We start from the raw sequence: 26079 nt of genomic DNA, 5'->3' as shown, positions 1-26079 counted from the left end.
GCGGCGGTTGGATATTACACAAACTAAAAATAAAATGCATCTTGTCAAAGTGGAGATTACTCTTTTTCAAAATCCCTGAGTCACATGCTCTGGAATCTGGGCGAACCCACGGGGTCCAGCTCTAGTGGCTTTAGAGGAGATGGAATCAAACTGATTCATGGGGACTCTTTCAGACATTTACACTTAAAACATTGTTCTGATGTTGGTTGAAGGAGGGATGGAAAAGGAAGGAAGAAAAAGAAAACACACAACTCCCTCTTGCGTTGAGAGATCGTTGCCTCGTTGGAGGACAAAATGGGGGGGGGGGGGGGGGGCAGAATGAACCGTGCGTGGTACGTTCCTCTGGATGATAAACATACAGAATGGTGCAGTCCATCTCGGCTGAATGTCCACTTTCAAATCACAGCACTTCCCTCTCTCCAAACCAAACCCTACGTGAACAGTTTGATGTAAAAAGATTTCAGATTCGAGGCTCTGACTTTTTTCAGGCAGTGGAAAAACGTTCAGTTTCAAACAGCAGCAGCAGCGTGTGGACCGTTTCATGCTATGGATGAAACCATCGACAGAGGAGGTGAGCATTTAGAGAGCGGGAGTGCTGAATAAATACGTGATGTGTCAGATGAGCGGCCATTAAAATGAAATGTCTGTGTGATGTAATATAGATTCCTCCAGTTCTTCTTTAGCCGTGTTTTGTTCTGAACTTGGTTGCTGTGTGTTTGAGTGAGTGTGTGTGTGTCAAGGTGTGTGTGTGTGTGTGTGTGTGTGTGTGTGCCACAGTGAGGGACGGTCTGATCCTCCCTCAGTCGTCTTCAGGCTCTCCACCTCGCAGGCCTCTTTGGCACTTGTCTAGCGTCTTGTGGTAGGCGCGGGCGATCATCGAGCTGGGTGATTTGCGTTGTGGCGCGATCGAGACCTTTCCAGGACTGCACGCCGGTTGTCTGTTCGGAGAGAAGAAGAAACAACAAGGAATCAGAACCCCCGGGAGAGTGAGACGGAAGAAAGAACAAGAAAGTGGTGTTACTAAATGAAAGACTGTATGGAGGAAACTAAGGGAGGCAGAGAAAAGAGAGCGAGAGCGGGGGGGGAGGCAACATGAAGCAAATCCAGGCTGATTGAGAGCGCGGCAGCAGGAGAGGGGGGGGGGGGGGAAACAGAAGAAGCCGCTGGAGTGGAGGTGCTCGTGTCTGGTGTCATAGTAACTCTATTCAGCTGCTGATCCAGGATTCCACTCAAGAGCCCCTCAACTGTTCTCACATCAGATGCTGCATGTGCACGGGAGACAGAGTGCACGGACAGAGTCGGGCAGAGGAGCGATGTGACAACACGTGTACAGCACGGACAGAACACAGAGGCACAGCAGCGTGTTAGTGGGACACGGGGACGCAACAGGTCACGTTACCAACATGTGGAAAACAATCATTCAGTTATAACTGAAGTCATCCGAAGCAATTTCACCGTGTGGTTGTGAGCTGCCACTGATCCATCAAGCAGAAGTGTCCTTACACGATATCATGTTGCAATTAAATTGATCGTTTGGATGTGTAACATTCTATTTATCATATTATCTTATTAGACATTGTAATTTGTACTTATAATGAATAATATTATAACATAATTTGTATTATTTTGTCATGTTCAGCAGATTAATCCTGAGTTCCTTCCCAAAACACATTTCATAACATGAAAGTGACATTTGAATGTGACACATTTTTTAGGTTCATCTTAAAACACCCAACAGGTGCTCCTGGGTTATCACGTTCACAAACCCTCTAACATGTCATCAAACCAAAATGTCTCCCGCCACAGAGGAAGGAAAATCAAAGTTTGAAGTATCTCCGCTGCCCCCTGTGGCTGCTGGTGACAGTGACTGTTTCACTGTGATGTTTGTGGTCAGGACGCTGGGCCAGACACGCTGGGATTGACTCTGCTGCCAGTTCCATGACAGAGTCACACAAACACTGCCTCCCATGTTATTCAACCATGGATGCCCAGAAAGGCCCATGGCATCCGCCGGGCAGCCAGGTGGCTGGTGGGGCTGCACAGAAGCAGGAAGCATAGCCATGGAGATGACTGCAGGCACGCCCACACAGGACTCCCAGGTATTTCCAAGCATGAAGACACCAATATATCCATTAGTCAGAGCCAGCTGTAGGGTGCCAGGCGTCCCCGGCTGGCCGTTGTTTAATGGCACTTGCTCCATCCATCATGTCAGGTAATGAGCTGAGAGTGACTGTGATGGCTGAGAACGCACACACATCGGTGCACGCGCACAGACACACACACACACACACACATGCACAGAGAGAGACTTCCACCAACACAGTGGAGAACAGAGCGCACTCCTCCTTCAGATTGGATACAAAGCATCATGCAGATGGTGCACAGGAGGAGAGATAGAGGGGGAGGGAGGGAAGGAACAGAGAGAACAAAAGGAAGACATTGAAAATCTTTCACAAAAAAACCCTCTGAAAAATCCTCATTTAATTGAAGCTATGTTGGGTGAACACTTTAAAGCTCACATGTTCTGGCAGCGTGTCCAAAACATCCCAAATTACCCAGGCGCCTATTTTCCTGTCGACAGGTGTGTTTCACTCAGTGACCAGGACTTGTACAACGTCCCTGCTTTCAAAACAAGCTTCCATTGTGCACAACAAAGAAAGAAAACACATGGGAACACACAAATGACAAAAAAGTAGATCATCCATATTTTATCCACAGCCAATGATTCGCAAGGCCCAACCTTCAGTCTGTCAGAGGAGCATTAGCGTGGAGCCACTGTCTCGAATGGGGGGGGGGCTTCTGCTGCATTTAATAAGGTAGATAGGACAGAAGAAGAAAGAGGACTATACAACGGGAGCCTCCAGTCATATAATGGGAGAAAAGCTGGAGCACAACAAAAAAGATTTGTAAAGAAATCGCAACTACAGAGGGTTTGAAAAGGGGGCAACACACATGTGATGTTTTCCAGCCGAGTACAACACACATGTACATTTAGAGTTCAAGTACACACACACATTATAAACATACAGTATACCCTCATACTGATTTAAAGAAGAGGTGTAGTCTGAGCACTGTTTTGCATTGTGTTTTTTGAAAAGGCAGATGTTTGCTACGCTGGGTAAACTGAAAACAATGGAGACCATTAGTGTGACCACTTGTTGAAACCCTACAGGCGCGGAGCTGCACAGTCGGCCGAGGAACGTTTGTGGAATTACAAAATGAAACACATCCATTAGAGGGGAAATGTGTCTCACCTGACCAAATACGTGGGGAATCTTTAGACTTTGCACAAAAAAAACAAAAAAAAAAAGAAAAACTTCCAGCAAATCTGCCATCACAGGATCCTCCTGGTGGAAGGGAGAGCTGTCGGCTTCTCATGAAGACTCCTCTGTTCCTATCTTCAGGTGCGTTAAGAGCCATCTTCCCCCCCCGCCCCACATCAATCCATCACAACAATTGAACAAACAGCAGCCATTTCTACTGGGAGAGACACATTACGACTAACCTCTGCTGGATTGAAATCTTCAAGAGCACGTACACACAGAGGCAGGGGGGTGGGGGGCTGGGAGGCGAGGGGGGGGAGCAAATAAAGTTAGACTGGGGATGTGGCGGAGCGATCCACAAAGGACAAACTCTACGGGTTTTTCTTAGAGAGTGCTGATTGCGGCTCTTTCTACTTGCGCTGGTTTTGATGGCTTCTTTACCTGCTTCTCCCAGAGGTGACATCTTCCCGAGTTACAGTAGGCACGCCACAGAGGAGCACAAGAACAGGAGGAGACATTGATAAAAAGAAGAACAGGCATCCCGCGTTACAGCGGGGACATGTTGGCATATCAAAACTTAATTAAACGTTGCCTGGCACCGTTTCTCAAAATGTTACTGAATGCACCAAGGATTTCAGTGAGGGTGGGCAGATGGAGGGGGAAGTCACTGACACACACACACACACACACACACACGCACACACACACACACACACACACACACACACACACATACTAACACACACGCACGCACACACAGATGGAAATACTTTGTTGCTAAAGTGTTCAAGTGGTGCATAGAGAAATGTTGGATTGTTTCGAAAATCAAACACACACACACACACACACACGCGCACACACAAACACACGCACACACACACACACACACACAGACACTCATACAAACACACACACACAGATGAAAATACTTTGTTGCTTAAGTGTTCAAGTGGTGCATAGAGAAATGGTGGATTGTTTTGAAAAATCAAACACACACACACACAGTAACACACACACAGGCATATCCTTGCATGTATATCATGATGATCCCGGTCACAAGGGAGAGGCTCTGAATAAGACAATGGTAATGGGGGGAGGAGAGGATGCCAAGATTACTAAAGAGCCGAAGCCGAGGCCTTGAGATGGCACAGTCAACTCCAACCTGCTCCTGACTGTTGGAGGGCCTCCAGTGGGACGTCATCTCATCCTGTGATGGACGATGGAGCTGCGTTGTCCCCTGACGGGTTCCCCCGGAAGAGATTAAACACCATCATGACTTCTATGTCACTGTCATCTAATTGTCACGGCTAATTGCGTGGGATTCCTTCACGAGCTCGCTCCGCCACGCGCAGGAGAAGGAGAAAGCTGCCAGCCATCGATCAAACACTTCCAGCGTGGGATACTTTGAGAAATTACCTCTCACTGGCCGGTGTGAACAGGAAGACTTTTTTAGAAGGATTACGCAGCGTTAGTTAAATATCGTATCAGGGCGGCGTCAGACTCCGCGCCAACATCTACACGTGGCGTTCACATCCATCAAGGCCACGATAACAAGGTCAGGTTCGCATTCTCACTAATCGTGTGTGTAAATAGCTGCAGAAGACAAACAGGATGCATCATAAAGGAGGAGCGGAGCTGCACGTATCACAGGATCCACTCCGTCGTCTGCTTGTTAGCCACAAATAGCTCAGACCTAAACAACAGTCCTGCAGTAAATCCTCCGTCATGAAGGTTGTAATGTTCAGATTGTTGTTTTAGAGAGGGGCTGGTTCTGATTTAGGGTCATGCAGTCTGTGATGCTGGTGAAATGTACAGCTCTAGATGGAGAGGTGTTTGTATTACTTAGGTGTGGCTCAGGAGGCAGAGAGGGTTGTCCACTAACCAGTAGGTTGGTGGTTTGAATCCCAGCTCAGTGTCCTTGGGCAAGAAACTGAGCCCAAAATGGAGTGTGATAGAAAAGGCGCAGTGTATAGACCTGCTCTATTAATGTTTATATGAATGGATGGATGGATGCATAACAATAATAATAATAAAATAATAATATATAAATACAGTTTATAATTTTTTATAATTTATAAAATTAGTTTTGGTCTTTTGCCTGTTCAACCCAATGAGGGTAAATAACAGAAACATATTTCTGTGTAAATCTGTAAAATTCAAAAGTATCATCATCTACAAAATTATCATGAAGTCGAATTGATGCATCTATAAAATAATCTGAATAAAACTGAACATTAAACCCATCATGGAGGACGGATCAACTGCAGCCCCTCTGCCTCTGCATCAGGCTGAGATAGGAGTTCCTATTAAACTGCTAACTGAGTGCAAATCTTTAATAGACTTTCTTTTACAGCACATTAATGAGCATTCCGATGATTTCTCCAAAGTGTGTTGATTTGATCCGAGTTGCTCTGCACTCACATATTTTCATGAGATAATTATAATAACAGATGTGATTAAAATCCCCCCACATCAACACGTCGTGTTTCCTCCTCCGTCAAAAGGGCGAGGATCCGCAGCACCAGCCACGGCAGCACCAGCCGCAACCTTCTATCACCTCTTTTCATCTACTCCAACCCCCCCCCCCCCCCCCCCCCCCCCTTCTTCCTGCCTCTGCCTGCCTCCAAGCTACAGAGTAATGGAACTCCCTACACAGAAACAAGATACGGTGTATAAATGGGATGCAGAGGGAGAGAAGCTATTTCTTCCAGCTGAAAGTTATGGGCCGGGTATCGCAAAACTACAGTCGGGGCAAGCACAGGCTCTCGTTCACTGGTAAGAGTAATCACCCCAAACAAGGAGCGGGGGGGGGGGGGTGAAGTGCAAGTGAAGAGAGGAGGAAGAAGAGGGGGGAAGGACGAAGGGGAGGGAGGGCGGAAGAAGAAAGAGCGTCACTGAACCTTTCGAGTCACCATCGATTTATACCGAGCAGCTGAAATGTACACAAACCGATGCATTACCAAAGATTAAAGCCCGACTTGTTTCCTCTGAGCCACTGCGATGCATGTGTTGGGCATTATTCCAATTTTTCTTTCTTTCCTTGTTTGTGTTGGTTTTTCAAAGACGAGAAGAAAAAACAGACAAATTTCCACTCAGATTTGATTTCGCCTTGAATCTGAGAGTTGTTTTCACTGCTGCATCGAGACACTGCTCAGCACAGTTCACAGCCAACACAGGGTTCCTCGCGGTATAACAACACAAAACAATGCAATGGTTGCATAGCATAGAATACACATCAATGCTAAGACTTTAAAAAAAATATATATAAATCTAACTTTCATCTATTTCTGAATATACATGCTGGTACAATATTCTTAATGTCCCTGTCTACAGAATTCTAGTTTTGCCATTACAACACAATACATTTAAAGTATTGCTCTGAAAGAAATATGCAGAATAAGATGATGACATGTATCCATACACACAGGAGCTTTTCAGCAGTTTAGTTTAACGTCATGATTGAACACCTATTCTTCTTTTAAACATGCTTTACACAATTAACTATATTGATATACTCGGACTCTGTGATTCTGCTTCACCAACATTTCCATGTATTGATTTTCTGTTTGTCCCAGAATGGCTTTCAACATTTCTCCGTGTAATCAATGTCAGCCTACATGTACACTTCGCTCGCCTGCTTGTCTGTTACGTCTGTGTCTGTAATCCTGACAGTACAGACACAAAAACACATTTGTGGAGGTTTGTACAGATGCTGTTAATAAGTATCACGGAAATGACCAAAATGAGGGGTTGTGAAAATGTCAGAGGATCTGAGAGTGAAGGGTTTTTTAATCGGTGCTTGACATGGTAGCAGGAGAGAGGTTGATCCCACTTCCACGATGAAAGTGAAATGCCCTAAACAAGTTTGCTAAAAATATGGCGGCAAGTTTCCCTCTCTCACTCTCTCCCTGCTTTTCTTTCCAATTCTCCTCGCTACCCACATAACCACACAAGGTTGACCACCAGAACCCCGGTCACTCCTGATTCCTGAACACCCAGGGAAGCAGACGAGGTAAATTAACAAATCTCAGCACTAAATCTCTTAGTGTTCAGATTTGGCGCGCGTGTGTACGGGGTCTGTGTTCCTGCTTGACAGGCTGTATACAGAATGTGGAGGCAGAGCGAGTTGAACTGACAGTCTGTTGAGATAAGGGGTAACGAGGAGAGCTTCTCGGAGAGCAGGGTGGTCATAACACATGCAATCGGTTTTGACAGTGCCCGGGATGTGGTTTAATCTTTGCGAGCCTCTATCACCACTCTATCTCCGTGGGTACCGCGATGTGCACGCTCGGAAATACTGGTGACTGACCCAGATAGTCAATACGGCTACCCCCCCCCCCCCCCCCCTCTCGCCACTTTCCCTCCCTGGATTCCATTTAAGTTCCAGACTCCCTTTGACAAAAACTGGGCCGTGGACCATCACTCAAAAAAAAAATGGCATCAGAGCTAGTGGTCGGGCATACAATTTCCCCCCCCCCCCGTTATTGCCAGTAGCCCCATCTCTCCTCCCGGTGCTGTGATCGTCGGGCTTACTGCATAACTGCAGCCTATTTCTGTGAACCGCTTCCCCGCAGACACGGCAGAAAGTGCACACACACACACACACACACTCACACACACTCACACACTACCCTTTAACAACCCTACCTAAGGGAACTTGGACTTAAAGTAATGCCTTCTGACTGCTTGGCACAACATATGTCTGAGGAGCCTGGGAAACCACTGCACATGTTCATATTCAAATGCTTATTTTCAGAGGCAAGAAAAGTAGCATTTTATCTCCACAGCAGGGAAGCTTCGACATCTCTCCACCGAGGACAAAACAAGAGGAGCGAGGGAGAGAGAGATTTTGTTCGTGCCGGTAAAACCTGCGTGTACAACGTGAACTTTAAGCTCTCCGTGAATCCATGTGTGTGGTAATCTCAAGCTAAAATAAAAAATCCATCGTTCCCCTTAAAGCTCAGCAAACATTTGTTAGACTTGTGATTGAACACAACGAGCCCGGCGGACTGCAGGAAGCAGCGATTCCTCACTGGGCCCCTCAGGTTCAGAAATCTCCTTTAAATATCTCTGCTGGACTTGAATCCTCAGTCACGGAACAATGCATCCCGGCGTTCTGGGATGCAGCGGAGGCGCACACAGCTCAAATGAACAGTTATATGAAAACACTTTTGCGATCGATCGGCGCCTGAGGCAAAACTCCCATTCATGATTGTCCTCTCAGCAGTCCAGTTTCAGGGGGCTGGCTTCACCCCAAGAATAACCATGGAAGAAAACAAATATCCCCGAGAGTAAATTCCTGAAGCCGCTAAGCAGCGCTCACCTGTTTTCCTGCAGTTGGAGTTTTACTTTACACTTTGACATTATCTCTTTCGGCTCAATACTAAAGTGAACGTTGTAGGTTAGTCGGGTGGTATTAGGAATGGCAGACCCTTATGAGCAGGACAAGGAATAACATCATCTTCATTTCATTTCATTAATCTACCATGGCTGCAAAGAAGTATTATTTTATAATTAATTTAACTGCTGAATTGTTTTCTTTGATTTATTTCTTGGTCTATAAAACACTGTTTAGTGCCGGTCGCAATCTCCAGTCCCACCAAACAAGCAAATTATTTAATTTACAATATTGACTTAGCAAAGTATCAACCTTTAATATTTCATGACCTGGAACCTTTGCATGTTTGTCAATATTTTTTTTTACCTCAAAATAGATTCAATTGTTGATTATTTCATGTGTAACATAGACTTGTGGAATATCCGTGTTGCAATATGAACAGTTCACTGAGGTTGGTGATTTGGGGCTTCACCAGCAACCCAAGACTGTGGCCACAAGGCATGAAGGAGCCATGGGGAGCGCAGATGGGGCCTGTTTCAGAAGCCTGTGTTTCACAGGCCAGAGCCAGGAGAGAGGGTAATCCATCAGGCCAAGGCTCTCTGGTGCCTAGGGGGGGGCAGTCACTGATCCTACAGGACTGATTGGGCCTCTATGGGAGGCCAGACCCCCTGACTACATGGACATCAGTGTCTGGCGTGCTCCACTGAGGCTTGATCTGAACCGGACCGAGCCAAAGCAGTGACCTGCTTCTGTTGGATTCAGTCGAGGCAGTTATCTAGATCACAGGGAACAGCCTGCACTGAGCATGTTGCATGAAAAACTACCGAGACATGAACTTTTATATTTCACTTTATATGTGCTTCCAAATTTAGCAAACAACTAAATAGGTCACTGATTACACCATCACCTCACACTTTGTAACCTCTGTCCATATATCCATCAACCTCCAAAACTGACACAACCACACTATAATTAAATGGAGTGCAGTTAATACAGTGTAAAACTTAAGATGAAGTGATAAGAAGCTAATTACTTTGTCCAGGGCTCTTATGAGCTGATGAGTTCACAGACGGCATCATCCGGAGAGGCTGGGACCTGCCGCTGCCAAGGCGAGCCCCCGTGATTGACAGGTGAATGAGTAGACAGCGAGATAGTTAGACAAATGTGCGCTAAGATATAGTTTGACAGACAGATGGGAGCGTAAATGGATGGTTTGGCAGCATGATAAGGTAAATAGGCTGATGGATCACCAAACAAATGTGGGAGGAGGAAGGAAGAAAACAACAAGGGGAAGAAAGCAGAAGAAGGCTCGCCTGCAGACAACAAAAGATAGGAAGCCAGATAGCCTGATAAACACAGATGGATTGTGTTGATACACAGGGAGGTGGGGCGCGATCGATAGATTGTTTTATTCTATTTGCTTGGCAAACTGGAGATTTGATGTGGCTGGTATCGGGGCGATCTGTGTCTGACGTTGCCAGGCGTGACTGTTACAGATGGTGAGATAGTGACACATCTCAATCTCTGGCTGGTCTCAGTGCAGTGTGTCTCAGCCGGGGTAGTAGCACCACCTTCAGCGCCGCCATCTCCACTGAGCGTTATTAATTGACTGCGTGTGCGGTGTATCATTTCAGACAGATCCCTACACGACCCCATGCGCACATACTTTCCCATATAGGTAGGGGGGGGGGGGGTCTTAACTAGTCAGTGTGAATTACAAGGTGAAGTAAGAAAGCCATGAGGTGTTAACCCCCGGCACTGGTGAGGAAGTGCGGCTCGGAGAGAGGCGGGACCGAGCGTGTCTCAAAATGGAGAAACGGTCGGATTCTGTGGCTTTAGACTCGGATTTGAGCAAAAACAAAATGGATGCCCTGACAACCCCGGCGCCTCATTACTGCCTTGTGCGTTCATCATGTCAGAATGGAAGACAAGGGTATGCGAAGTTTAGAGGCAAGGGCTCTCCTAGTTAGAAAGGTGGCTTCTCTCTGTGGCTGCTTGAGGGACACGGGGGGTGCACTGCAACAGCCTTGATGAGTGTTTCAGGGCTTATAATAGACAGGAGAGGCCCAGGAAGCATGGCCTTTAGAGGTGCAGCATCTCTCAGCGCCTGACAGCTTACAGGGCCCCGGCTCCACAATGACACCTTCACAGTGCGCTCAAGATGACACCCAGGAAAACACACGCTCACAGGTGCATAATGTTCAGAGGCGTATTGTAAGAAGCACAAATAAGTTTGGCAGCACACACACACAAATAGACACAAAGGCAGGGCGCGTAAACACAAGGAGTGCGCACACACACACACACACGGTCACACACGCATACGCACACTAATCCATTTGGATGAGGAGATAATGCCTGACAAGTAGAATCTCAGCATCGGGCTGACAGTATTAATACTTATAAAACAAGCCAGGCTAAAAAAAACACACCCTGCACTCGCTGCAAGAACAAACATCTGTTTGTGCCATGTTAAGGAAGCAGAACAACTCCTTCACTGTAAACAAGAGGAATGCTAAAGCTCCATCTCTAGGAATAGTGTTAGATTTCTGTCCAAAGCACAGAGAAGGGAGAGAAGGTTTGTAAGCAGAGGTGGTTCTTCTACCCGGAGCATCAATCCAGGTTCACAGGGGGAAAAACCCTGTCTCATTCATATTCTTCCTCTTCATTATTAACATTATCTTATTATTATGTTGGTCTGGTAATTAGACACGTGCATGAAACAGTGTAGTCTAATTAATCCCTTTAAAAAGGCCAAAGATTAAACAGATAGAGCAACAACTCTATTGGATAACACAAACAACTTCAGACAAAAAGAGCTATCCTAACATTCTACTATTTTCTTACACTTTGAGGATAAAACAAATCCACAGATACATTAATAACGGAAATACTTTAAAATTTTTAGCGTCATGTAGAGTAAAAAATAATAATCAGGCAACCTGAGCATTCACTGTGGGGACTAATGCCTGAGTTTCCATATAATGAATGAATGAATATGCAGATGCAGTGTAAAAAAACAAACATGGGTGGGTACACTAGCACATCTGGGGATTACTGTTGGTTTTTAATTGGTTTAGTTAGTCACTATTTTGCATTTAACTTGTTTGTCCTTCGTGGCTCAGTTCAACGACTTCTCCAACCACAATCCTAGCTGCCATCAAATCTCAGCATTCTCTTGAACCCGTCACCGCTGATGCCCCACCGAGGTTAATAAAATATGGTGTTGTGTGTTATTTATTTATTAAACCCCTTTTTGATGTGTCCCACCGCGCCGTGAGAGTGGTGGGGGAGATCATAGGCGGCTCGGCAAGCGAGCAGCCTTGCTCTCTCCTCCATGCCATCACCATCAGACCCATTTGGCCATGTGAAGATGCTCCTCTCTGTTTGCATGGGGGGGGGGGGGGGTTCAGGGTGGGTGCGCTCCAAGAAAGACTGTTCACTTTCTCTTTTAATATAAATCATTCATACTGAGAGATGCTCCCTCATGTACACAAAACACCACAACCCTCCCTGCGATGGGCTACACTTTGCTACCTTCATGTTTTTGCTTGCGTTGGCTGTCAGTGTGGGTTTTAGTGTGCAAGACTTAAAATCGAGGTGGTAGACAGAAAGTATACAAACACGCCGGCAAAAACTTCCTGTAAATTTTAAATCAAATAATTGGAAAGTTATTAAAAAATCCACCCAAAATTCTTGTAATGCTTCTGATTTTTTTTTTTTGTCTTTTCACCAGATATTAACGTTTCAAACTACAAAAGGTTCAAAAAAAACACACGGTTTGATGGAAAGACGGTGATTCACTCACCTCTCGGAACAAAGCAGTAGACGTGTGTGTGCCGTGACTGATGAGCTGACTTGCACTCATGTGGTAGAGTAAACAGCGATTCATCTATCTCCCTTAACTGCATCTGACAGTCCCTGTCTGACGCAGCTCCTCGGTGTCCACAGCTGGAGGAGATGGAGCAGGTGTTTCTACATGCATGTGTGGATATACGATATGTGCTTACTCATACGTCTCTGTGCATCGTGCGTGTGTGCTAGTGTCTAAGGACGGTTATGTGTGGGTTCTTCTTTTTTTTTTTTTTTACCGCCTACAGGTTGACTACACATACCCATGGACCAGACATCTCAGGCGACAATGGATTCTGTGTGAATGAAACATTTATCTGTCCCCTTCACTTATTCATCAAGAAGAGAGATTTTTCTGCAGGGATGCCCTCCAGAGATGTGGCGCTCACATGCCAGGCGGTCCGCCGCCACTTTACCCACAAGGTTTTCAATAAAACAAGCAAACAACACAATTCCAACACCCATAAATAAGTGATTGTTCCTGAATAAAGTGCTGTACATAGAGCCCCTCACCGAGGCCACTCATCACTCTTTAATGGAGCCCTGTCCCGGCCAAAGTTTTTTCTCTGCTCCCTCTCCTTCTTTCCCTCTTTCTGTCTTTACGCAGAGCGAGTCGGTGGAGGCTGCAGACAGGAGGCGCAATGAGATCATCATCACACCATCACCTGGCTCAACACTGGTTAAGATACAGAACTATCTGCTTCATGATTTATGAGGCTATCAACATGCACTGTCCTCGCCCCCCAACACCCTTCTCTCTCATCTCTTTTACACACACGCACCCACACAAAACACACACACACACACGCGAGCACACACAAGCTCTTTCTGGAGACAGGTTGCTCACAGCAGTTTGAACATTCAGAGTGGTGGCTCGCCAGATGCTTGGGCGTCTGTCAGCGTTGAGCTATTGTTAGCTAGTTTTTGATGAGATTTACATGGCAGGAAAGCCATCAAATAAGAAATACTACTGAGAATAGGAGACGGGATCACTCCTAATCCGCACACCTGTGCGCTAAGTCTCTTCTCCATCCAGACCGAGAAGACACGAGCAGATACATGCAACTGCAAACCACCGCTCCCACACAATCAGGGGCGGCGAACTTCGTGAGTGAAACTCGGGGAGTTACGCAGCAGCTTGAGTCGGATTTTGAAGTGGGTTTTTCCCGTGGCTGCACAATTACCATATTTCTGAAAAACGTAAGAGCAGCACTCAGACGCCTGAACGCACACATCACAGCGTCGGTTGTGCTAATTCTTCCTCAGCAAGAGACTTACCTGCATCTCGGTCATTGCGTCACCTATAATTCAGTCGGAAATGTATAATCTTTATCATGGTGAAGTTCAAACAGGAACATGAGTGCACTGAAGTTACTTTTAGTTTTCGTTGTCTCTTTGACTGATGTGCGCAACCCACATGCACACACACACACACACACACACACACACACACACACACACACACACACACACACACACACACACACACACACACACACGGTGCACATCAAACCAGTGCTGATTCGAGGAGAACTGGGTCACCTGTGTCCCGGCTAGTGACGGTTTCTGCTCCGGCCCTATAAGCCCCTCGGTTACCCAGAATCCCTTGGCATCCATGACAGAGCCAGGGCCTGCGGCAACACACCTGTGTCCACACTCCTTCACTGGGATCAATTAGCATTAAAGTTTCAGAGCTGCACTCCTGCAGTGTGGACACAGTGTACACTGGAGGGGTACAGCCGGAGAACAGCCACAGGAAGAGACTGACAGGGACGTGAAGAGAGAGATAGATTTGTAGACACACTCTGCAGAAGTCGGGAAAGACAGACACACAATCGTCTAACCACAACCCTATACTCGCTTTATTTCTGGATCCATGTCCTGGATTCTGCGTATTATACTTTTTTTTCTCCATCTTTCCACCACATTGGTCGCTCAATGACTAATGCTTTTCTTGTTACACACTTTTGAAACAATAAACACAATGTACATAGTATTTTTTTCTTCCCGAGGGGTTTAAGGCCAATTCAGATTCTTTAACGGGGCTCATACAATATTTTACAATTGTTGCAAGTATCTGTACTTTCCATTAAGTGTCTGGAATACCACTATATATATCGATTTTCAGAAAAAGAAACAAAGTTTTGCTTGTAACATTCAAAGCTACGTTTTCTTATTCCACTCACTGACTGACTTGTGTGTTTTCTGTTACTTTTGTTTTTCAACTGGACTCAAAAGAGGTCATCTGTTAGAACTTGCTGTGTATATATTTTTAAAATTCTTTTTCATCCACACAGGTTATTGTTGTTTTTTTAACCTTTACTCCTCCCGTTGGAGTACGTGGCTGGAAACATGTTCCACGTGAGGATCTATTCTCCCAGTTAAGCCTAAAAAAAAAAAACACCCTGGCTTCTATATTCCCAGTTAGGTGCAGTGTCACGTAGCCAGTCAGCAGCAAAACAGATAGTCAACAAGTAGGCGGCGTTTGTTTTGAAGCAATCCTGCGGATTTCACGCTGGGGGGGCTTTCCACCACCGTGTGTCAGTTTATAGGAAGCCTGGATGTGTTAGGCTGTGCGTCTGTGTGTGTGTGTGCCCCAGTGGAAAAAGAGCACTGAGGGCAGATGTACCTGCGCTGCCTTGTGGTTGTCTCTTGACAGTGCCCTTCACATCACAGCATGGGCCTGGACATCGGATCTGACAGAAGTGACCTCAATGCCACATCACCCTCACCAGACACACAAGCACACGCCTGCACAAAAACAGCTACGCGCGCAACACACGCAAATACGCACACACATGCATACACACCTGGAAACTCACTGGTACGTACATGACATGGACAGGGCCCATTAAGAGCAGTTCTGGCCCTGTGTCTTGCTCATCAACTCATCAACCAGCTCTGTGGAGGATTCAACCAGCAACTTTCTGTATTACTAGAAGACTGGTTACTGCTCTTCGGCCAGGCGGCACACATTCAGAGAGAACACGGTGGCACACACAAGGCAGAAACGTCCATTAACATCTGCATGAAATAGCTTCCATTCTAACATCTCATATATTCATACAATGCACGGCCTCGAACTGTAACCCTGCCTCCCCCGGGCTCCTCCGCCACCCAGCCCCCCCCCCCCCTGTCACACAGCTATCAATAGGGATTCCAGCAGAGCGGCTGCTGGACGGCCAGGGTAAACAAAGGGGGGGGGGGGGGATGAAAAAGAGAGCTTAAATCAAAGGGAGAGTGAGGAACCTGTTATTCTCCCTGAGCAGGAAATCATTTGCTGGCAATCTGTGACTCATTCTGAAGCGCTTTGTGTGTGTGTGTGTGTGTGTGTGTGTGTGTGTGTGGGGGGGGGGGTGCTTTTGACATGTATGCAGAGACTGAGCGGTGGGATGATGAGGGTGGGGTTTGGCGGTAAACTTATATATTTAAAATGTCAAGCCATTTGTTCTTTACAATGGGGGCTATTTCCAGAGAACTGTTGTATAATGAGAATTTGTGTTGGATGTGTCAAACAGGGAGCAGTAATTGATGGGATTCAGTGCAGGCGCAACTTTGTGTGATTGATAGGGAGTGGAGGAAGCACAGGGATTTGCATTTTTCTCCCACTGTAATTAATAAAGAACATGCAGCACCTCTCTGTGGTATTCACTTGGATTATTTCCTCTCTTTGCTCTAAATCAACAGTGTGGACCTGTGCCTGTAACACGGCCACTTGCTACAACTGATTAGCCTCATCTTCATCACCATAAACATGTCATTATAAGTAAATCCATTTCCCAAGCAGTCTTTCCTGAGGCGACACACTTACCTGGCCTCCTCTAGGCCTAATTGAAATGAAGTTGGGTGACCTTTAGGGGTGCCTATAGGGGCCTGGTTGTTCCACTAGCCTCTTACTATATTTCATTCGCTAGAACCTCATAAATCAGCCAGTTGAACTGGGTCGTGATGATGGTCTCGACCTTTCTCATGACATTTCCAAATGGCCACATCCTCTACCTAGGATCATGGCAGCATGAGGGGCACCCATCCATGATATAAGAAGATGAGAATCAGTCCACTAAGCTGGGCACTGGGGAGAAAGGACACCAGTGACATCACTGTCCAAAGTGCTGCTCTGTTTGCACAGCTTTCAAAGTAAAGCTGTGCAAACATGGTTGAGATTGAAAAGAAAACTTTCGACTTTGAAAATATTCAGTCAAACAAATAACACACTTGGGTGCTGTGAAGAAATGATTTGGATTGGATAAGGACACCATCTCTAATACCATTTGTCGAAAAAGAAGGGGAAAAAATCCTTATCATGGAGGCCAGTTGGGTTTAGATGTTCTTCACTGTAACTCCCATTGAAGGAGAACATCACTGCTCGTGATCCATGCAAATCTACACTGGCAACAGCATAAAGTAGATTTCTATTCTCCGTCACTGTTTGTGTGTGTGTGTGTGTGTGTGTCTGGGCCTGTGTGTACTGCAGGGAGAGAAGTAAAGGTCCACTTATGACAAGCCAAGTGGGAATACTAACATCTGGTGGACCGGCTGCTCCTCTGGTTAACATGCTCCTCCTCAGTGGCCCCAAACGACACACACCCAGGTACCACATGCACACATATGCATAGGGACATGCAGATGCCTTCACACACATACGGACACAAAGTCAGGGGTACATATGCATACTTATTTACTTGCAAACACTCTGTCTTTTCTACTGCATACCCTTGTCATTTATATTTTAACATATTTCTAAATTGTGTTGATAAATAACTGTCCAATATGTGCAGCCTCGCCACCATTTTCACACTGGAGAGAGTTATTAATAGAAGGCCTATCATTCATGGAGTGATGCTAAACAGCAACTCTGTCCAATTTGCACTAGATGCTCTTCAGAGAGGAATTAAGTCGGCATTATTGGTGGTGGAAAATGTCATGTTATTGGCAAGGTGAACCCTCTCCACTCCAACCTCTGTTCTCGATGCGGATTGGCATGGAGCTGTCCTGGCTCACACTCATATCCGCCCAGAACCACCAGGGTCTTATTTGATCTTTCTCGCTCTGTCACTTGTGCTCACGAGTGGGTATTTAAAATCATCACTCAGAAGGCCGCTGCAATTGACAGGAGCTCTTCCCCTTCGTTAACTAGGTAAAGTTATAGGCAGAGGTCACATTAGCGCCAAGTGTGAGGTTGTAGAACAGAGGACTGCAGAACGGGTGGGTCACTATTGTTTCCTGAGGTTGGATAACTTGATCCGAGTGCCAGTCTGACCAGACAGCTTGCTCACTGCCTCTGGGGGCTGGCATTCGGTGCCCTAGGCAAGATTTTGGACTAATAACTCCAACTTCCCTTCACTCCCTTCCTCCTGTCTCTCTCTCTCTCTCTCTCACACACACTGATAATTGTTCTAGGACTGCGAGGACCGAAAAATTGACTTCATATCTGAGTCAAATCCTTTGTCCAAAAACTTAAGATTGTCTCTCAAGAACTTCACCAGGAAAAAAACAAATTACCTTGATAGAAAAGACAGATTTTTTATTTTGTACTCCGACAATTATCGTGAGGATATTTCATCCTTGCGATGTTAGAAAGAGAACAAAGAGACACACGCATACAAACACACTGCTAATGATGCGTAAGCAGCCAGTACCCAAGAGATTAGTAAGTCAGACACAGCCAACACTATCACCGGTGCAGTCGCTCCATGGCTCCAGACACCAGTCAGACACCCACTGGTTTCTTTGTGACAACTTGACAAAACTGGATAATAAGACCAGGAGCCCGGGTACACACACAATCTTTCACTAACTCAGAGGAAAATAAAAACAACAAAAAATACAACAAAAAAACAAAACCCTGGATTTCTAACATGAAATACCTCTCTAAACTTCTTGTAAGTGTTTACTTTTTTTCATTTTTCAGCTGTTTTCTCACGGCCGAGAAAAGGGAGAGTATTGATTTTTTCTTTTCAGAAAAATAATACTGAGATAAAAAAAGTAACATAAATAAAAGCAAGATAACTGAAGAATGATATGGAGAAGAGAGGGAGGGTGGAAGGCATCAAGGAAGAGAGAAAATATTGCCAAACATGAAAAGGCCTTTCAGTGTTATTGGGTAACAGTGAATAGCAGTCTGAACTCTCGGAACAAAGCAGTATTTTTACACCCGGCACTCATGTGAGCGGCCATGTGAGGAACGATGGAACCTGGTGGATATGCATCGATTTCCCCAATATTGAATAACACAAGTAGCAGCTGAGTAGCTTGAGTGCTGCCCTCCTGTATCTGACCATCACACACACCCCATACACGCAAATTGATGGATCTCAGCAGGCTTCCTGGAGCTTATCCATCTGCCATCAATCACGTATATGCCTCGGCACGGAAGTTGGTCTGTGTGCAAATGTGTGTGTACAAGTGCACTGAAGACACAAGGCAACGTGGTCCAGTAGTACAATGTAAAGACATAGCTACTGTGAATAAAAATAAAGACGTACAGAATAGAGGGTGTAAAGTAAAAGTGTAATTTGCCTTCACCCTTTTTAAACTTGTACAGAAATTGAAGTCGCCGTATTCTGTTACCTTTTCAGTTCTGTGGGAGGCAGTTTAGCTGATGACATTGTCAAGCTCTGTGTCACTCAGGCTGGTTCTTTCACACAAATCTCCTTTGAACACTTTATTTGTTTTCAGCTAATTAAATACAACCTACTCTACTTGAAAATGATGAGTGGCAGTCCGAGGTCTGACGCATCTTGTCCATGGAAACCTTTTCGATATTCATCCCTTTCAAACTATGTCTATTGCTTATTTCACCAGTTAATGATCACTTGAATCAAACTAGCTCCTTTTTTTCACGAGAATTCTTAAACAAACTAATTCTATACGTGACCATGAGAGCAAACAACTTGGATGCCTGCCGTGGGTAAACCAAAGTTGTCCAAGTATCTGCGGCTGATTTGATTAGGACCCTTTTTGACAGAGAATCAACTTTTAATGAAGAGCCGTGTGGTGGGAGAAACTAACCATTACCCCACAGAGCTGGCATTAAATGTGTATAAATGACAATGATGTTGGCACTGACTGTGAAGGAAGTGCAGAGCCCGGGGAACACACTGACGTTTAGGCTGTCAGGGAACAGGGTACAAACTTTACCTCAACTGGGGAGGCGGAGGGGAAGAACAGAAAAAGGAGGGAAAGAAGAAAAGAGAGGACGAGCATGAAGGGGAAACACAAGAGACTGACGCTATGAAGTGCATGAGAGAGGGAGACAGTGAGAGACAGGGCGAGGGAGTTTAAAAGGCGTGGCATCTGTTGGCTGGCAGGATGGACGGAGGGAGAGAGGGAAGCATGCGACGGCGGAGCGTGACAAGTGCGGCAGAACAAACCGGTGGTGACTCACGGGCTCCTTCATTCACGACTGTGATCAGATCGAGCAGGACAGCCCACCATATGGGATGGCACAACTTATTCATCCAATCACTACATACAGGACCAGAGGAGGAGAGGAGACGCTGTGTGTGTGTGTGTGTGTGTGTGTGTCTCTTTGTGTGTGTGTGCATGTGGAGGTCTGAAGGTTTCCTGAATATGACAGTAAATAAAAGAGGAAGTGAGGAGAACAGGACTACAACAAGGAGCGTAATTAATCCATGAAAAGCGTTGCATTTTGCAGCAAATGAAAAAATATCCACCGTCGCGGAGAACAAGACAATGTTTTATAAAACATGCACCGCTGCACGATTTGTTTGTTTCAATTTATAGAAACGTATCAGTTAATTAAACAGATGCAAGTATGCCTTCGATGCGGGTTGGAGATGCTGTTGTTCTTCCACCAGAGTCATATCCCTTACATCAAACTCTTGTCCTAGAAACACAACCAATTATGTCTGCAACTTCACTGTAAAAAACATGAATACAACACAATTAAATGGGGAATTCTGACACACTAAAATTAGCTGCTGTCTCCCTATACTCTGAGATTATTTGTTTATCCTCTTAAGAACAAAAATAACCCAACCTCTGACTCTGTCATCCAGATGACGTATTGAAAATAGTCAAAGACATTAAAGGAAATAATCAAATAAAGGCTTCTGGGTGTAGAATGTTGTGATAATAACTTCTGTCTTTTCCGTGCCGCCGTTAAATGCAGATTAATGCTAAGCTCCGAGAGGTGAAGGGCCTGGCGAATTGAGCCCCCAACACACCAAGCACAGAAATAGAAACAGACATAATCTAACCAAAGCCAGATATTTTTTTTTAAGAATAGAATGTTTCAACCCAGCTGGAAAGAGGCGTCACAAAGCCCCTTTATAAGGTTCCTCAACTACACAGCGCCTCACGGAAAGCTGAACCAATTTACTTAACTTCAAAACATGTTCGGGCCCACAGATAAAGGTGCCCGTCCTGTGCTGTGGCTGGCAGAGGCATTGTTATCCACTTTGTTCCTCTGCCACCTTGCGAGCTTACTCGGTTTTTACAAGGCAGATAACAATCGTGGTGGGGTAATGCTGGGATTAGACTGGAGGTGTGTTGTAATCACATGCTTTTGGGGGAGCAGGACAGTCATTCAGGACGAGACTGCCTGAGATCTTCCTTTTGTCTCTTATCAGGAAGACAATATCCGAAGAAATCCCCGGGTCAGCGCCGAAATTAAGAATTTGGTTCGTCATAGAAACGGCATGTTCTGGTACTGAGCTGGAAAAAACTATGCAGAAAGGCAGATTAGGAGACTGGGACATAATGGGAGTTTGAGAAGCTTGAGCAGAATGACACCAACATTTTCTCTTTTTAGGTTCTGATGGTTTTTGCTTACTTTGGTAACATCCCTGAAGCAAACATAATTCAAAATATGAGGGAAAGGTGACCTCTCTCACAGGAAAAATGAGTGTTCTTTATTAATAACATCTACGGTTCCACAGAGTTTAAACTGTAAGTCAAACACTGTAATACACACGCCGACATTCAATTAACAGCCACACCTCACGTGTGGTTACTCCAGAAACCCTCTGAAATGCAGACCTGAACCCAATGGGAATGTCAGAGGCCAACAATATCTAAGGTAAAGCAACACATTACACATCCCAAGTGGTGTGCGTCCGTGTTATCACATTGTCACCGAGTCTTATTCACATCAGATTCTTCTGCCTCCCTGTTTCTCTCTGCCCTCTGCCACAGGCTCTCCTCTATTCTTAGATCCTCCACTCCAAATGATCCACTCTTTTTTTTTTGTCACCTTATTACGGGCGTTTCAGGGGCCTTTCACAAGGGCAGGTTCAACGCTGCCCTTTCAAGAGGATATATGTATTGAACAATAAGTGTAATGTCTGTAATGGTGTATTTTGCTAAATGTGGTTCAGCTGTCTGAGATAATGACATGTCTTCAACCAAATAGGTCGTCAAAAGAATCCCAAATAGAAATGATCTTGTTAAAAAACAATTTAACCCGACCACTTTCTCAGCATCCAAGCTAACAACACAAAAGAGGCATATTAACTCAACTGATTACACATCTAAGAGGAACAACTGGATTTCAGAAGCCAAACAGACACGACATGTCCGTCGTTCAGCTCCGGAGAAACTGAGAAGCTGTTTATTTAAAAAAGGAAAATGAAGTTGGAGGCATGAGTGACTCTCATCAGGTCAGAGCTCCATCTCAAGGCTATTAGCAGACATTAACAGTTCCTATATCTGACCAGTGCCCGCAGGCTCCCATTCTCCCCAGTGGGCCTGTTGCCTTATCTGGGGCAGGAATATCTGATGAGGTTTGACAGCAGTAAAAGACTCTCCGAGTCCCAAAATAACTAAATAATGACGATAACAATACAAAATACAAAATAAATGGTCACATTCTGACTCTAGATAATAGATGTTGCCATTCTAAGCCAATAATAGTGTCTATAATGAAATCAGTGGAGCAGAAAAGAGGGGCTCTTTCATTTCCTTATGCAGAGCCATGCGTTTTGCACGTCCCATTATTCATCAGGTCCCGGCTGCTGATAACTGCCCCATTTGCATCTGAATCAAGGATCCCCCCCCCCCCACCCGAAAAAACACCACCCCCATGCAAATGAAGTGACCTACAAAGAGCAGGTACTGTATTTAGTTTTTATGTGAGCAACCATGACCTACTACTTCGGAAGGAGGATATGTTGATTTGGGACCACAGTGGAACCAACAGAACTGGTGACATTGTAAGGTAGTATTCTGATGCTTGTACATCACACCTGGATTTGCTGTTGTTTAAGAGTTTACATTTTTTTTTGGGGGGGTATAAGTTAACCCTGTTTCTTTACTCCCACAGAAAGGTGTTCTCCACATGCAATCACATGTGTCTGATCTGTAGAATAGGGCTCTCCTTATTTTGTTTCCCCCATCGACATGCCCTACTTCCAGGAACAAAAGACCGGACAAGAGTGCATCATAGAGGACGGTGAGTAATCTTTGCCTTGCTTTTCAGAGGATGCTTGACTCACTCTGCAGTTCAAAGGCAAAAGGAAAATTCCCGATTTAAACTATTTTCTACACACTGGGTGATTGTTTTCTGTGATCAGTCATAACGGCAGAAAAAAAGATTTCCCTGGCTCAAGTAAACACAAAAAGACGCTTTCGATAAAGTGGTGATCTGTTGGGGGATGAACTCTTCGGAGAAAAGTCTAGCTGTGCCAGACAGGCTGTTCAAAACTCCCAGTAGACGAACATTTTAATGAAATGTTTCCACATACGGGTGCAAGCCTCGGCTGTCTCGGCAGCACAGCCAGGCAGCATATGGTGACATAAATGTTACGTGTTGAACGACAGGTGTTTTACTCAAATGGGTTAACTGTCATCTATAACATATATTCCACTGTGTATAACAACAATACAGTTTAAGTGTTTCTATAAACCCCTTCATTTAAACGCGCTAAAAAAATCTAACAAAAACAAACAAAAAACACTTACACACACAAACCAAATCATCTATTTCACACATATCATTCCAAATGCCAGAGGGCAAATGGGCAGAGAAGGCAAGTGGGGGTCTTTTGTGCTCAGTGAGTTTAGGTCTCGGCCATTAAATAAGCTGGCACTGCAGAGGTGAGTTGCATTGACAATGATGTATGGGAGAAACACAATCCATTGCTGTTATGAATTGGTTGGCTCTGGTGCGGACAATGCTTGCACACGCACACAAACACGCACACACACACACACACACACACACACACACACACACACACACACACACAAACACACACACACACACACACACACACACACATACACACACACACACACATGCACACACTCGCACAAACAATCGAGAGCCAGGGGTAGAGCCAATAGTATCGTCCCGTCTTCCAGACAAATTCAATTTTCATCCAGGACATATGTAAGCTGATTAAAACAGCCAACAAAGACTGGAGAAATATGTCACATCCTTGAGGACTGGTCTCAATACTGAGTGCTGCCTTGGCAGGAAGACGCAGACTCTACTTCTCCGTCCCTCTCCGTCCAACTCACTGCTCTTCTCCCTCACAACCTTCCTGCGTCACCCCATGCAGTCATGTGTCCCTCAAGCTACATACATGCTTATGCCTTCCTTATACCATATGAAACCAATATTACACAAAACTGAAAATATGAACCATTAAAAGAGTCAAGCTAATATATGCACCCTGCAGTTCTAAAACAAAGAGAGGAAGTGGGGACAGCTCTGTCTTCCATCTTGCACTTGTGGCCGGGGTGGAGCTTCGACAGTCAGAAGTGTGTCAGGCAGACACGCACATGCCCATGCGCCAGGAGTGTCACAACGTCTGTTTAGCCACCGCAAAATAATGTCACTTCACTGGAAGATGTGTGAAGAACACATCTGAATTATGAATAAAGGGAGGTTAATTATGCATGGAGGGAGGGCAGGAGTAATGCCTTAGACATTTCCCTGAAACACATGGCTGGATACATGGCTGTGGACCCACTGCACACTCCTTGGCAAGTAGCAAGTCACAGAGACTCCTTAATTGGCTCGTCGGCACTGATGGCGGTTGGTCTTTGTAGCGTGTGGATGCATTCAACCTCATTCCTGATAAAGAACACTCTTCAAATGAGTGCATACGATGAATGTGCTTAACTCAAGTTGACAAGGAAAACTGTGCTCTTGTCGACAATAAAGCCGCAAAAATGATTTTTTATGAAAAGCAATTATAACCAGCGCTCATCCTTATAGGATGATGTGGAACGTGATAGTCAAGACCGACATAAAAGAAACCCATGAAAGGAGAGAACGAGGCATTGAAGATGACTTCTGTCAAAACTTTCTTTTGGGGGGGGAATATAACACTTAGATTATCTTTGTTTTTGAGCATATATTTTTTAGAGATGACACGCACATATCTGACAGGTTTAATAGTTCTCCCTTTCATTGAATTTAAAGTTATAAGCTTTATCTACTTGATGCAATCAACTGTCAGTATTCATATGAGCCGTAGACTCCTTTGCAAGAGAGCTGCACCTGCGGCTGTGAAGGATTGTAACGGGCTGTCAACCGCAAATAAAAGCACTAGCCTCCAAGAGGGGGTTAAAGATTCAGCTTGATAGGAAGAAACAGGGGGATGCAGCCGGGGCTGGTGGGGTGACTTAGACAAGCACAGGGTTCAGGGTGGAACTAACAAGGGGCGTGACTGTGTCTGCATGGGAAAAAAAGGCGAGGCCATTGGGAATGAGTGATGATCGAGACACCCATGGAGCCTTGCTTCGGGGGCTTGTGACCCCTGGAGGTTTTGTAGAGATGTAGGAGGATTAGTCTAATGGCCCCACTGCTTTTGTGTCACAGTCATGACAACTCACCCTGTGCAGCATGGAGCCATAATTGAACTTTTACTGAAAACAGCAGATTCTGCTCCGTCACCCACCAGCTAACGGCAGCATGCATCACCCCCCCCCGATTCAAAGTAGAATAATGAAAATAACGGAATGGTTCACATGTATGTTATTCACAGGCAACTGAATGTTTTGTCATACATCTAAAAGGATTCTGCTTGGCAATGAAATTATTTTTGAGATGTGGACAGTGTTGATACACTAAACTGTCCCAGGATCTGTTTTTGAATCGTCTGTATTTGCAACTCTCTGTGACCTCTGCTGTACTACTGATCAACGTATGAGTCTAGGATATAAGACTGCAGTTTCTTTACACAGAGAGATTACTGCAGTCAAGTAGTTGTGACCTATAATTGTCGGTCCTCGCTGGTGAATGTTTTTTCAATATCTGAAGATAACTCTGAGCACAATTCAAAAAGTACAAGTGACTAATAAAAGGCAAAGAAGTAAAACCTTTCCTGTGTGGTTCAAGGTTGAAGAAGATAAAATGGAGAAAGGAAGAACAAAAAAAAAAAGGAGCTGGCACCGACATAGTCAGGTCCAAAGACTGAGCTGAGCTGCACAAGGCCCCGTCTGAAGTCTGCCTGTTGCAGTCTTCACCACTCAGGGCCTTGGGACATCCACATGGCCCATTCATGCAGCACTACTGAAACATTCAAAGCTTTGATTCCAAAGGGCCAAACTTTTGTTCAGTCACAAAGGGCCAGACCAGAGGTCCGCCCGTAGATGGGAGCCCCGTTCAAAATCAGATTATTTCCAGTGAAATCCTCCTTTCTCCACCTGCCA

At 45.2% G+C, this 26079-nt stretch overlaps 1 protein-coding gene across 4 annotated transcripts in view; it reads right to left on the bottom strand.

Moving 5' to 3' along the window:
* Positions 1–302: 302 nt before the first annotated feature.
* diaph2 (diaphanous-related formin 2) overlaps positions 303–26079 on the bottom strand; it is a 329090-nt gene continuing 303313 nt past the window's right edge. For all 4 annotated transcript variants that reach the window (XM_062393632.1, XM_062393635.1, XM_062393633.1 and 1 more), the window contains one exon: positions 303–938. In XM_062393632.1, coding sequence (XP_062249616.1) covers positions 874–938 — 65 coding nt within the window. In that variant the 3' untranslated portion in view covers positions 303–873. The remainder of the gene's footprint in view (positions 939–26079) is intronic.

Source organism: Platichthys flesus, chromosome 8, assembly GCF_949316205.1.
Source record: "Platichthys flesus chromosome 8, fPlaFle2.1, whole genome shotgun sequence".
Taxonomy (NCBI): Eukaryota; Metazoa; Chordata; class Actinopteri; order Pleuronectiformes; family Pleuronectidae; genus Platichthys; species Platichthys flesus.
This window is presented reverse-complemented; position numbering and strand designations above follow the sequence as displayed.